At 34.3% G+C, this 13179-nt stretch overlaps 1 protein-coding gene across 6 annotated transcripts; it reads left to right on the top strand.

The window, feature by feature from the left end:
- Positions 1-754: 754 nt before the first annotated feature.
- ema (C-type lectin domain containing ema) lies at positions 755-6778 on the top strand. Of its 6 annotated transcripts, none has more exons than XM_066402285.1 (15): positions 755-1028; positions 1368-1507; positions 1563-1711; positions 3202-3431; positions 3486-3715; positions 3773-3943; positions 3993-4277; positions 4335-4485; positions 4542-4724; positions 4826-4958; positions 5122-5269; positions 5466-5577; positions 5645-5846; positions 5926-6175; positions 6238-6778. In XM_066402285.1, the coding sequence occupies exons 1-15, from the start codon at positions 820-822 to the stop codon at positions 6639-6641; spliced, it is 2997 nt and encodes a 998-aa protein (XP_066258382.1). In that variant the 5' UTR covers positions 755-819; the 3' UTR covers positions 6642-6778. The 6 variants fall into 6 exon arrangements, with proteins under 6 accessions (XP_066258382.1, XP_066258381.1, XP_066258384.1 ...); XM_066402284.1 differs by having other exon boundaries at positions 5122-5272; XM_066402287.1 differs by having other exon boundaries at positions 756-1028; positions 4832-4958.
- The last annotated feature ends 6401 nt before the right edge of the window (positions 6779-13179 follow it).

The raw sequence follows: 13179 nt of genomic DNA, 5'->3' as shown, positions 1-13179 counted from the left end.
TATATATTAAATTATTGAATATTACGACATTGCCAGCTCTTATGTTGTAGCTGGTTTTCCGATATAATGCCTGGAATTCTATCAATCAAAATGTGACGGTGACAATTGTTAGCTTTGTCGGGTTTATAGGTGTTTACGTTTACCGATAGGATTCGGGGTAACGCGGCGTGTTGTTGGTGCTAACGGGGTGATCTATTCTTCCGTTACAAGTTGAACACGCTGAAGGGACCAGTATTCTAACCCGGCAAAGATACTAGTCATAGATACAAAATACGCGCTGATACTGCTCGACTATCTTTATTTACACAAAACTATTGCTGCGTTTATTATCACAGTCTGTATGTACTATACTGAGGGTGATAATCGTGGTACGTTACCTCGAGAGAGCTGAGAGTAAGAGTATAAGAGCTTAAGGGTATGAGAGACTAAGTGTGTAAGAGTATATAAGAGATAAGAGAGATTTTAAGGGTCTGTTTGGGTTTATATAGCTAACCAACCCTTTCGCTATTTCCGTCCCTGCTACTCGTCAACTGTCACTCCTGTGAGTGTCACTTGTCGGTGCAGGTTCTCGGTGTGAACTACTCTCGAGTGTATAATGCACCACAGCTTATTAAAAAGTAAACAAATACATTTCTATTCAAGTTAACAAATTGATATCTATTTGAGTAATAACAAGGATACAATTAAAATTTAGATTTGACTTACAGGTAGTTTTTTCTTTCAAGTGAATTCAAGTCAAAAAATTCACCAATTCGTGATTTCTGGCGTGATATGAGGTTGTTTCACCAAGAACATGTCTTCTAGGTCATGGGCTAAAAGATGAAAATGTTTCGAAGCAGAAGTTGGTTTGGTGGAGGTTGGGGACGGCCAAAGAATCCCCATTCCTTGGAGCATCTTAAATACTTGTACAATGTTTTGTCTAGGAATCAAACTGTGTCAGAACACAACAGGGAATTACTGGTCGAGACCTTGAGATCTATTGCTGAAATTTTGATATGGGGCGATCAGAACGATTCTTCTGTTTTTGAGTAAGCACTAGATATTTCATCTAAAAGAAAAATGTTCAAAATATTTCTTTCAAATTGCAAGAAAAGTCCTATTTGTAGATTCATGTAATATAAGATAGTGTAATGTATAATAAAGGACATATTGACACATATAGAGATATTTATAAATCTATTTGAGTAATGTAAGAAGTCTACAGCAAAGATAAAGAACATATATCTTTTTTAACTTTTATTATGTGCTGTACAATATTAACTCTACTTAATCCTTTCTTTGTGGATGATGGATATATCTATTTTGACTTTTCAAGTTTCCTGAAAATCTTTTCACATTTTCTCTCACAAAAACATTGATATTTCCAGCTTTTTCCTAGAGAAAAACATGTTGTCTTTTTTCCTGAGAATAATGAGGCAAAGAAGTGGGGGATCAAATTATGTTTGTGTTCAGTTGTTGCAAACCTTGAACATTTTGTTTGAGAACATCAGAAATGAGACGTCATTGTGTAAGATGTTGCACTGATCTTAGATAAATAATTAAGTAATCAAATATATTTTCAGATTATTTATTGTCCAACAATCATGTAAATTCTATAATTGTACACAAGTTTGACTTTTCAAATGAAGAAGTAATGGCTTATTACATTTCCTTCTTAAAAACACTTAGTCTGAAACTGAATGCTCATACTATACATTTCTTTTACAACGAAGTAAGTGCATCTTAAATATGCTCAATCAATATGTGTATATCAGGTGATACTAGATGAATGAGACAAGCAAATATCTTAAAATCGAAAAGAACTAGAGAAAAATGTTCCAATAAAGTTTTTTTTATTTTATAGGGCTGAACTTTTTATACTGTCAATTTTTTCCCCAAGATCAACTTCACCTGTCTTTTGGGGTCAATTTTGTTTTTTCAAATGGAACACCAATTTTTTTTTGAAGATTCAAATTCTTTGCTAACAGTAACGTTTTTACTTCAAACATTTTTTGCTAAAAGCGATAAAATTTATAATAATACTGGATTCAAAATAAATGCTTTATTAAACTTTATTAAAATATTTGAGCAATATTATTTTATATGTAGTAAATTTTACTTTATTATAGGAGAAAAAAAATTCAGACCAATAAATGTTTGAAATGGTGCTCCTGCTGTTCAAGGTACTTGACAATTTTGTTTTCAAATGATTGTGTGGCATTTTCTAACATTTCAGGTGCAATGTTTTAACAAGTGTACATGCTTCAAATTTTCATGTCTTCGACAGTAGTTGGCACTTGATCATAAACAATATAATTCAAATAACCCAAGAAAAAAAAATCTGGTGAAATTAAATCAGGTAATCGGACTGGCCAAGTAACTTTACTACCACGCCCAATCCACTTTTGTGGAAACTGTTCATTTAAAACTTCTCTGACATTTTTAGCATAATAAGTAGGTAGTCATCATGTTGAAGCCACATTGTCAACTTTTGCTCTAAATTAACTTCTTCAAGAGGGTGTGGCAAATTTTCTAACAAAAAATTTCTATACTTTTCTATGTTGAGGTGTCTATCAATAAAGTATGGCCCAATTAGATGTCTACCTAAAATATCACACCAAACATTCAAAGCCCATGGTCGCTGTCTTTCTACTTTATGCAACCAATGCAGATTCTCCATTGATTCATAATGCATGTTGTGGCGACTCACTTGACGGTGGTTTGTGAAGCTTGATTCATCCGAAAATAGCACATTTAAAAATAATTGCATTTTCGTAGAGTCTTCTTTGTGCCAAAGTATAAAAAGTCACAAGAAAATCATGGTAAACTATTTTCAATTGGATTTGTCTGTTTTAACAAAAATTTGATGAAATTGAAGTTATAATACTGCAGAGATTATAGTTTATTTTGTATCTAATAATATTATGAATTTTATCACTTTTAGCGAAAAATATTTCAATTAAAAACATTTTTACTGTCAACCAAGAATTTGAATTTCCAAAAAGATATTGGGTATTTCATTTGGAAAAACGAAGTAGACCCCAAAATACAGGTAAAGGTGACCTTGGGGAAAAAATTGACAGCATAAAAAGTTGAGCCCTTGAAAATAGAAAAGACTTTGTTTGAACATTTTTTTGTAGATCTTCTCGATTTGAAGATATTTGTTTGTCTCATTTATATAGAATCATCTGGTATAATAAAACAAATATAACTGTTTTCTAGCACACAAATGATTTCCCGTTATATACAGAAGCAATAAAGTTTTTCAATCATCCAGAGACAATGGTGCGCATAGCAGTACGCACTTTAACTTTAAATGTGTATAAAGTGGACGATTCCAGTATGTTGGCTTTTATAAGAGACCGAACCGCCGCTCCCTATTTCTCAAATATTGCTTGGTTCATTGGCAAACACATTCAAGAGCTAGATATGTGTGTAAGAAATGAGGCAGAGTAAGCCGGTATTTTCCCCTACGAATTTAAACCTTTAAGATTGTAAAGTTTTAGCCATCACTCCCAGAATAGATTAGCAGATTTAGTAGCAGAACATCTCGACCACCTTCATTATATTAACGACATTCTTTGTCTTAATATAACAGATTTGAATCACGTTTTAACCGACCATCTCTTGCATAAATTATTGATTCCTTTGTATATATACTCCCTTGCCTCACATAGAAGAAAGTCCTCATTACCTGAAGGAGTTAACCAAGCGGTGGCAAAGATTTTAACTAAAAGTAGGTACTTTATTAATATGTGATTTATATAAATGTTTTGGTTGACTTGGTTCTTAGCTTCGTCTGGGCCAGATTCTCCAAGGGTGCAAGATCCTTTATCAGGGAGAGTGTCCTGTGTGGTGGCTTTATTTTTATTGTCACAAGTATTTTTGATTTTATCTCACTCTCCATTGGTACAGTCATTAGCTTGGATTATTTTAAAGACTGATAGCACTGTTCTTGATAAAGGTATGTTGAAATATGTGATTAAGAACAAATGCCAAAATAATTGTTTTAGGTGTAAATACGTTGTTAGAACATTATGAAACTGAAAAGAAATTACTGGAAGACAGCTTGAGTGACGAAGCGAGCGCGGTGAATTCCAGTTCAAAAGAAGCACTGCTGGAAGATTTGATAAATATCACTGATGAAGAAAAAGAAAAATTGGCTAAAAATCCATCTGAAAATGTGGCGATGCATAAACCATTCTTGGAAACTGTTTACAGTGCTTTAGACTGTTCTGAGAATGATTATGGTGCCTTATTTGCCCTATGTTTACTGTATGCCATGGCAAATAATAAAGGTTGACTATTAGTAAAATTACATTAAAGTCCATTTACTTCATAAATTGCTTCTCCAGGAATTACATCTGATGTAATAGAACAAGTCTTAAAACCGAAAAAATCTTTCATGTCAAAGTCTTCTTCCAAAGATATTAAATATTCTTACAATGTTTATTTGGTGGAAAAGCTGCTTTTAATTATATCTTTGGCTTGTCAGCCGACCTGTAGGCGAGTACTGACAGTATTGGGGGTTTGTTAAATTTGTAATTAGTTGAGTATTTTAGGATAAGATTGGTAACCTTAGAAATAAGTTTGAAATTACTGTTACAACTTGTGATATGTGATGGAAAGAATATATTATTAGAGCCTCATAGGGCGGTTATTGAAACTGCCAAATCTCAAAGTATGGCTCTACTCAGAAATTTCTACAAAAGCGAGGAGATTTTTCTAGATATGTTTGAACATGAGTAAGTATTAAAGGTTACTATTAACGAAAAATAAATTATGAGTTTCTGTTAATAAAGCAATTAGTAAATTACTAAAAGTGGAGTCAATTTCAATGAGAAAGTTTCAGATACTGTGATATGTCAAAATCTTCGCTAAACGTAGAATGGCTGTGTATGGATAGTGCAATTCTTCTCCCTCCTGCAGGCACGCCATTGACAGGGATTGATTTTATTAAGAGGTTGCCATGTGGAGAGGTAAGAATAAACTGCTAATTGTCGTCGATTTGTATTTGATCATTAAAATATTCTATATCTATTGCAATTGACTAACCTTCAAGATGGTATATCATACAAAACCATCCGTGATATGCAGTAAAGTATTGCTGTACTCTATATAAAACTTTATCCTTGTTTTTAGAGCGAAAAAGCAAGAAGAGCTATACGGTTGTTCTTCCTAATGCGGAATACTGTTTTAACGTTAAGCGGGGAGATAGAGACCCAGCTGCCTCTAACTAATCCTCAGAGCTGCGTGCAGATAGAGCAAGCATTGGACCTGAGTATATCTCGTTGTGTGTCCTAAGCCACGTGAATTAAGTAATCACTTATATATGAAGTATGCTTACTGTTGAAATTAGGGTCGTAGACGAAAACCCAGTAAAGTCTCAACTAATCATGCTTCATAGTATTATGAAATGAGTGATTGCTCCATTCACTGGTCACTAGAACAAATGAAACTGATCATAAACTCACACCCTTTTCCAGATAATTCGGACCTAATCGCCTGCACTGTTCTCTATAAAGACGGAATGAAAATGCGACGTTTTCTGGTAATTGACGTTCTACAACTCATCCTTGTTGAACCCGACAACAAAAGGTATTCATAGAAAATTTGTGTGTGTTTTAAAATTACATTTGGGCTCATTTTTGTTGTCAAAATTCAGGCTAGGTTGGGGAGTAGCGAAATTAGTAGGCTTTCTACAGGATATAGAAGTAACAGGTGACAAAGATGATTCGAGATGCTTACACATTACTATCCATCGACCTATATCTGGAGCAACCACAAACAGAGTTCCTTTACTGAGTGCCAAATTTTTATTTGATGATAACATTCGTTGCATGGCAGCTAAACAACGATTAACCAAGGTGAATCATAATGTTTCGTTTTTGATCATCAAATACATCCAAAAATTATTGCAAAAAAATATCTCACATTCAACCCCAGGGTCGAATGAAAGCAAGGCAAAAGAAAATGCAGCACATAGCCCGTCTCCTGGAAATCCCTGGGCAGTCTGGCCCACCCAGTCCAGCTTTCACTGGTCAAGGACTATACACGTGCAGAGCGACCGGAAGAAATTTAAGGGAAAACAGGCAACTTTTCACAGCAGGTAGAGCGCCCGGATTTGCGGCTCCTAAAAGAGAAAGTTCTCCAGGGGTTCTACATAGAGCTGACGAATCTAGAAGACACCGTGACGGTACGAAATTTATATTAAAATCACTTACATAATTTTTTTCTTTGTTGACGTATATTGTTTAGGTGATAGTCCACATAGACTGTCCAACTTAAGAAAAGAGTTAAGTGCATCCCCATCTAATAATAACGTTAAAAAAGAGACAAGATCGAGAGAAGCTTCCTCGAGTCGTACGAAATCACGCGAGGGGTCCCCAAAAATGCCTCGTCCTCGATCAGAGGAAATCCCTCTGGAGTTGATCAAGAAAGCATCTCATTCCATAATCGATATGGCTCCGAAAATAAACATTTTACCAAGACCTCAGTCTGTGAAGACGGAGTCAGAACCCTGTACTTCAGGTTTGATAAATGACAACGCCCAATCGAAGGAGAGCGGTGTATTAAAGGAGGCAACGATCATATCAGAGGAGACATCTTTTATTGGAGATCGACAATCGGATAAAAGAGGTGAAGAAAGGGAAGCTGTGTAATATTGGTTGTATAGTTGTTTTTAATCAAAATATTTATTGATAGTTAATATTTGTTAACTTTTGTAAGTAAATTATATAGCGTGGGTTGGATAAAGTACCGGTTCCCCGGAAATGCAAATTAAACACCAACAGTTAATTATAGATGTTTTAATTTAAAAGTAGCTAACCGGGACTGGGAGAAGGTACAAATAAAATAAATATGGTGTCTACAGAATGTGAGTGGTATTCGCTAGGTAATATGAAGTACTATTATCCTATACCATTATTCTTAAAGAAGGGTGCGTCCATCTAAACACCCGACTACTTAACTAATCACGCTATTTTATCTAAATACAACGCATCGGATAACTTTATTTGATTTCGACCCTGTTTCTACTTAGGGGCAGGTGAAACTAGAGATAGAGTGGCGTTGATATTTACCGCCGCTACCTCATGTTTTGCTTCGCTTAGTATTCTTACCTATTTCTCCATTAATTCTTCAAAGAATTGAATAAGGGGGATGGTCGGAATCTTTAGTGATCCCGCTTACGCTGGCTTACATGGCATCGGCATTTTAGTTCACAATCTATTTCAATCATACATTGTATACATTAAACTTATTTTGATAATCTCTGCACAGTTTTTTTCCTCAACGCTAGAAATAATACATCAGACTTTGTGTTATCCGAAAATTTCTGCTAAATAAAACTTTTGCAGACGACTCCTCTGTTGAATGAGGAGTATTTCGATACAAAAATAAGAATCGGTTTATAATTAGATTGATGTCCGTTGTCGGATTTTCATGTTTGTCCTTGAATATGGCGTTCTTTGTAATTTTGGCTGAATTTTCGGTTAACCGATTTGTCGCCCGATGATATGGGGCCCCTGCTACACATTTTACCCCAGCGTCCTTAAGAAAGTTTCGAAACTCATTGGACCCAAATGTCTGTGCCATTGTTAGTACAAACGTGCAATTGCAAGCCAAACCTCGCAAATGGATCCCTACATGTTATAACTGCAGTCAAAGAAGTTAAGCTATTTAAGTGTTGACGTTTGTGGGCCCAAGCTTAGGCCATTTCCATACCTCTAAAGAAGCCTTCAGATTATTTCCATTATACAGGGTGTAATACATCATCATGGAGATATTTCAGGGAACGATAGTACTCTGCAAAATAATTTAAAAAATGCTAATAGTCCCTATGGTTAAAAACGCACCATTTTCGATATACAGGGTGGCAAAGTTTCACGTTTTTTCTCATATTTTGCGAGGACATTTTCAACAGTTTTTATAATTTTGTTTTCGTTTAGATATATATTTATTTTAAGAAATTCAATTAAATGTTGCAAATTGCTTTAGATATTTGATAACTTAGTCGAATAATTTTTTTTAATTACTTTTTTTACATTCTTGATTTGCATCCATGGATATTTTTGCAAATTCTACGAAAACGGTGAAAAAGATGAAAAAAGTGTAAGAGACCAAAAAGCTAAAGAATTGAAGAAGGAATTAAAATTTGGTATTAGAATGTATACAAGCTGCTCCAAAAAAGATACAAAGGAAAAAATAGAACACGACTCAAAAAAAACTTAACGTCTTGTATATGGCTACCGATGATTTTGAAAATTAATTGTAGAGAGTCTTAAAGAAAATAAACGTACGAAATTCAAAAATTTAACTTGAGACATATGTGAGAAAAAGCCGAAACATGAGAAAAAATGTGAATCTTCCCCACCCGAATATCGAAAATGATACTTTTTTGCCTTTGGGTCTATTAGCATTTTTTATTATTTTGCAGAGTACTATTGCCCACTGAAATATCTCCATGGTGATATGTTACACCTTATATACAGTGCATTAACTTCAAACCTTCGAATTGCTTATAACTCTGAAGATTGAAATTTTTTTTTAGAACATTCAAAAATTGTTTCAGTAGAATAGAAGGGAAACCAGTTTAATAGTTGTTATAAGTTTCTAAGTGTATCCCTAAGAGGGGCAGTTACCCCAATCCTAAAATTTTAAATTGTAACGCCTATCACGTGATACCTCATTTTCAAGACCTTTGTAAACTGTATATGAAAAACTAGTTTCAATAAGAAAATTTCAATTTTTGAGAAATTACAATATTTTTAACACAGAAATGTTACATTAAAAAATTTTCCTCAAAAACTGTTTAAACTGTTCACCGCTTTTTTCTAAATAAAAGAAATAGTCGGAACTCAACTTCTCTCACTTTTTCACACGTTTCAGAGGTAACGGATTAACATACTTCGGTAATTCGGATTGCAAATTGGCTGACTTGGTTTTATAAACAACTGATTTGATATGGCCTAAAAAAAATCAGAGGGTGTTAAATCTGGCACTCACGAAGGCCATTCTATTGTCCCACTGCGACCAGTCTATCTTCTTGGATAAAGTTGATCCAACCACTGTCTTGTTTGTAGGGCATAATGCGGGGGAGTACCATCCAATTGAAGATGTAAAAGACTTTCATTTAATTGCAGATCGTTATCGATTTACTATTCGATCAATGCATTTTTACAAATTCTTTGCAATACAACACTTGTATTAGAACAACATTCGTCAATATCAATATTCAAACTAACAATAAATAAGTTAAGTTGTATTTAAAAAATGAGGCATCACATGATAGTTATTGCAATATAAAATTTTAGAATTGGGGCACCTACCCCTCTTATAGTACACACGTAGCAATTTCCAACCATCATTAAACTGGTTGCCCCTCCATTCAATCGAAACGGTTTTTGAATGTTCAAAAAAAATTAAATCATAGGAATTACAAGCAATCTAAAGTTTGGGAAATGATATCTTGTAGAGCACAAGAAGAACATTCTTTTACTAATTACTCAATGTGAGAATCTAACAATAACTCCCAAAAGTAGTCTTGTTAATGAGTGCCATGCAAGCAGTTAAGAATAACCTTCTGAATTCTTTGTGGGACAATCAACCTAAATTCCCATAATGTGGACCCTTGTTCGATAAAGAACTTCAACTTCCTATTATATAAAATGGTAAAAGGCAACTTGCTGGTCAGCCAAAACAAACATAACACAGTACCTTACTAACAACCGATTCATTTTTGGTCATGTTCCTTAATTGCGAACAATCTATGTGCGTTCATTTTCCTTCGAATAATCCAGATATGGAAAGTTAGAATTCATTTCGAAAAATAAAATTTTATCACCTGATATTTGTTTGAACTATCTTAACGGTATGCTTGATAAAAAAATCAACCGTATTTCCTTCGGAACGTACTTATTTTATATCTAATTTAAATGCAGATAAAATGTGTGCCCAACCTTGTACAGAATTTGCTGCTAAGGCCGAAATTCCTTTCTTATCGTCGAATATAGTCAATAGGCCTCCTTGTCGCTAAAGTCTTCTTTTCAATTTGGGATTAGAAATTTCTGCTGATTTAATGCAAATCCAATGCAAATTGAAAAGCATTCACAGTTAATTAATTTTTTTTAGACGAATCAAAATGATATGATGTTTTCGAAGACAACTTGTTTGCCTATTTGCACACTTGCTTCTCCTTCGTGAAGCAACGTTTTTTTTTTAATAAATTCCATAGGGTTTTAGTATTGATGATGCGTTTCTCGTAAATTTACAATAAAAATTAATAGCTCGTAAAAACGTTTTCGCCGGAAACGCACTTTTCGAGATCTTAATTACACAGCACTCGTAGAATTGCAAAAAATAGGCACTAAGGTGACTGCATATCTCAGAAACCAAAAGAGATTTTGCAAACTTGTTTGTGCAAGATCATAGAGCGTATATCTGAGCTATTTTTGTTAAAGCGATTGCTCTACGTGTTCGCGAGATAACAGCGTTTAAAATTTGAAAACCGGTAAAAAGTAGGTACTTCCTCCCTGTAGAGATGTTCAGAAAATTTTCTAAATTTCGATCGTGCTGTTTTTTTATTTAATGGAGTGATTTGCACTCTATACTGACCCTGGATAACAGCATATTCCAGGTTGCCTAAAACAGGTCTCGAAAATTTTGCACTTTTAGTTGCAAAATCAAAAACTTCTGAAGTTCCCTGTCCGATAAAATCTTTCTTTATTTGATCGTGTATACTAATTAATTATTATTTCTTCGAGTTATGCATTAACCGTCCAGGCAACAATTCCAATTCGCCCATTCCAGTTCCATGTTGATTTCCTTTTAACTACCATCACGCACTTAGTACCAAACTACATGAGGGTATTTTCCGCGGTGTTTTTAACTCGGAAAATATCGGTCCTAATAGAAACTGTATCTACAAGCGAATTAAACTAAACAAATGGAATATAATTTATGTTGATTTCATATCAACCGCCGTGCGCGGTTTAAACTCTTTGACTTGCGTTGATATCGCCACCGCCGCAACACGCTGGAATGCGAAATATTGCTTAGTACAGGACAAACTATACGGGCGGATAAGCGTACAGTCTTAGTTAAAACGTTCAATATTGCAAAATTTGAATTTATTTGCGAAATTGAAAAATGTCCTGCATTATACAGGGTGATTCATTAACAATGAAATAACCGAAAGCTAGAGATACTACACGTCAAATGGTGCGATTGGGAAAGCATGCCTTATCCGAAAATTGACAGTGTTGGCCATATACAGGGTGTTGAAAGTTAAAATTTTAATTCATTTTTCTGCCATTATTCTGAAAATTTTTAGGTTAAACACTTGAAAATTTCTAAAATTATGTTTTTTAGGTGACGAATAAGATACGTTTTTCAATTTCCGCGGTGCTAACAGAGGGCGCTACTTACGATCAATTTTACAGAATTTACAGTTAATAACTTTTCACTCTATATCTCTAACATGAAATTTGATTCAAAATCTAAAAGAACAGTCACTTTTCCATTAATTATGTATTCTTGTTTCGTTTCGATATCTCGATCCATTTTCGAGAAAAATCTATTTAAGGGTTTAAAAATTAAAATTCAAAATAAGGATAAAATTTAAACACCTACAATTTTTATTAACATGACCCTATCCTTAAACCCAGCCATTTTTAAGTTCCCCAAATTTGCCCTCTTTTGTAGGTCTAGTCTAAATGTGGATGATGACGTCATGAATGATATCACCAAATTATGATGTGTGATAATGAAAAAGAAAAACCATGATGATTCGAAAACTTTTATAGTACATTTTTTTGTACAGTTTAATGGTCGTATTGGTCAAAATGCCTCGTAATATCGTTTATTCCCAAAGAGAGAAACAGCACATGTTTCAAATTTCTTTTCAATTTAACAAACAACTAAAATATATAGGGGTATAGCGAAAGATTTCCCGATCGTTTTACACTTAGATTTTTAAATTCTGAACACGGTGTCGTCAAGAAAATTGTGACATTCCGCTTGAAATTATGCAAATTGGAGAAGAATTTTGAGGATGGTGGAATATTTTTCCTCAAATTCAAATACGTCAAAACGTAGCTTATTAAGTCCTCTCTTAGCTCTGAAAGCCCGGCTTCGAAATTCGCAGCAGTTAGGGATTAACACCGATTTCCGTTGATCTTTGCAGCTGTCGAAATTTTCAAATTTTCCGGAACAACTCGAAAACAATAAATTTTAAAGATAAAACACCTGACATAAACTAACCTTAATGTTTAATGAGAAATTCGAATATGCCAATAAAATTGGAGCGTTCTATTTAAATTAAGGAAGTTTAAGGCACGTGTGGGGGACGGATCATGCGAGGAAGCGCAACGAAGCAATTTTTCAGGTCTACTCCAAAAAGGAAGGGGAGCCCCCTCTTCAAATTTTTTCTAGTGTCAAAAATAAAGGAATTAAATGGGGGGTAAATCGTAAATGGGACACCCTGTATATTCGAAACTATTAACTTTGGGATAATGCACATTTTCTCGTATCGTCACCAAGTTAAGTTTTGGAGTTAAGTAACTTTATTTAAAAAAAACTTTTATTAAAATAAAGATTACAAGACCAAATATTCTAATTGCTACGATTAACTTACGAAAGCAAAAGATACTTTATCGGGATGCGCTCCCTATTTTATATTCAATAAACTGCAACTTAAGCAAAGTGTAAAGTTCCATATCGGAGTGGGGAATTCTTATTGTATGGGTTCGTTTTAGATGAACTTATCTAATCCATATACAAGGGATTTGACAACATAACTACCATTTGACGTGTAATATCTCCATCTTTCGGTTGTCCATTGTTAAGAATCACCCTGTATGATGTTAAAAGTAAAGAATATAGCAATGGGGATGTTAAACGCAAACTTTGGGAAGAAGTGGCCATGGTCATGTACGAAAATCGGAAAGAGTTATCATCAGTGGACGAGAAAAATCTTGTTGTTTTGTATGAGGGCACTCAACGGAAGAAGCGTTTTATGTTTTTATGCATCAATCTCAGCAGAAATGTCGCGGGAAATACGCTCGTGTAGTTTGGCACTTAGAGAGTTTATGACAGAAGATTTAATTTGTCAAAATGGCAGAGTCAGATAATGGAATGCTGCCTATAAGCGTCTCAAAGATTCTTGAAAATCTAGAGAAGAAAGCGAATCAGTTAGCTGCC

Source organism: Euwallacea similis, chromosome 25 (genome assembly GCF_039881205.1).
Source record: "Euwallacea similis isolate ESF13 chromosome 25, ESF131.1, whole genome shotgun sequence".
Taxonomy (NCBI): Eukaryota; Metazoa; Arthropoda; class Insecta; order Coleoptera; family Curculionidae; genus Euwallacea; species Euwallacea similis.
This window is presented reverse-complemented; position numbering and strand designations above follow the sequence as displayed.

Excerpts from the sequence above, each read along its gene's own strand:
- ema (XM_066402284.1), top strand. The coding sequence starts at position 820 with ATGAAAATGTTTCGAAGCAGAAGTTGGTTTGGTGGAGGTTGGGGACGG. Across the intron at positions 1,712-3,201 it reads TACATTTCTTTTACAACGAA|CACACAAATGATTTCCCGTT; the intron begins GTAAGTGCATCT and ends ACTGTTTTCTAG. Across the intron at positions 5,578-5,644 it reads GTTGAACCCGACAACAAAAG|GCTAGGTTGGGGAGTAGCGA; the intron begins GTATTCATAGAA and ends GTCAAAATTCAG.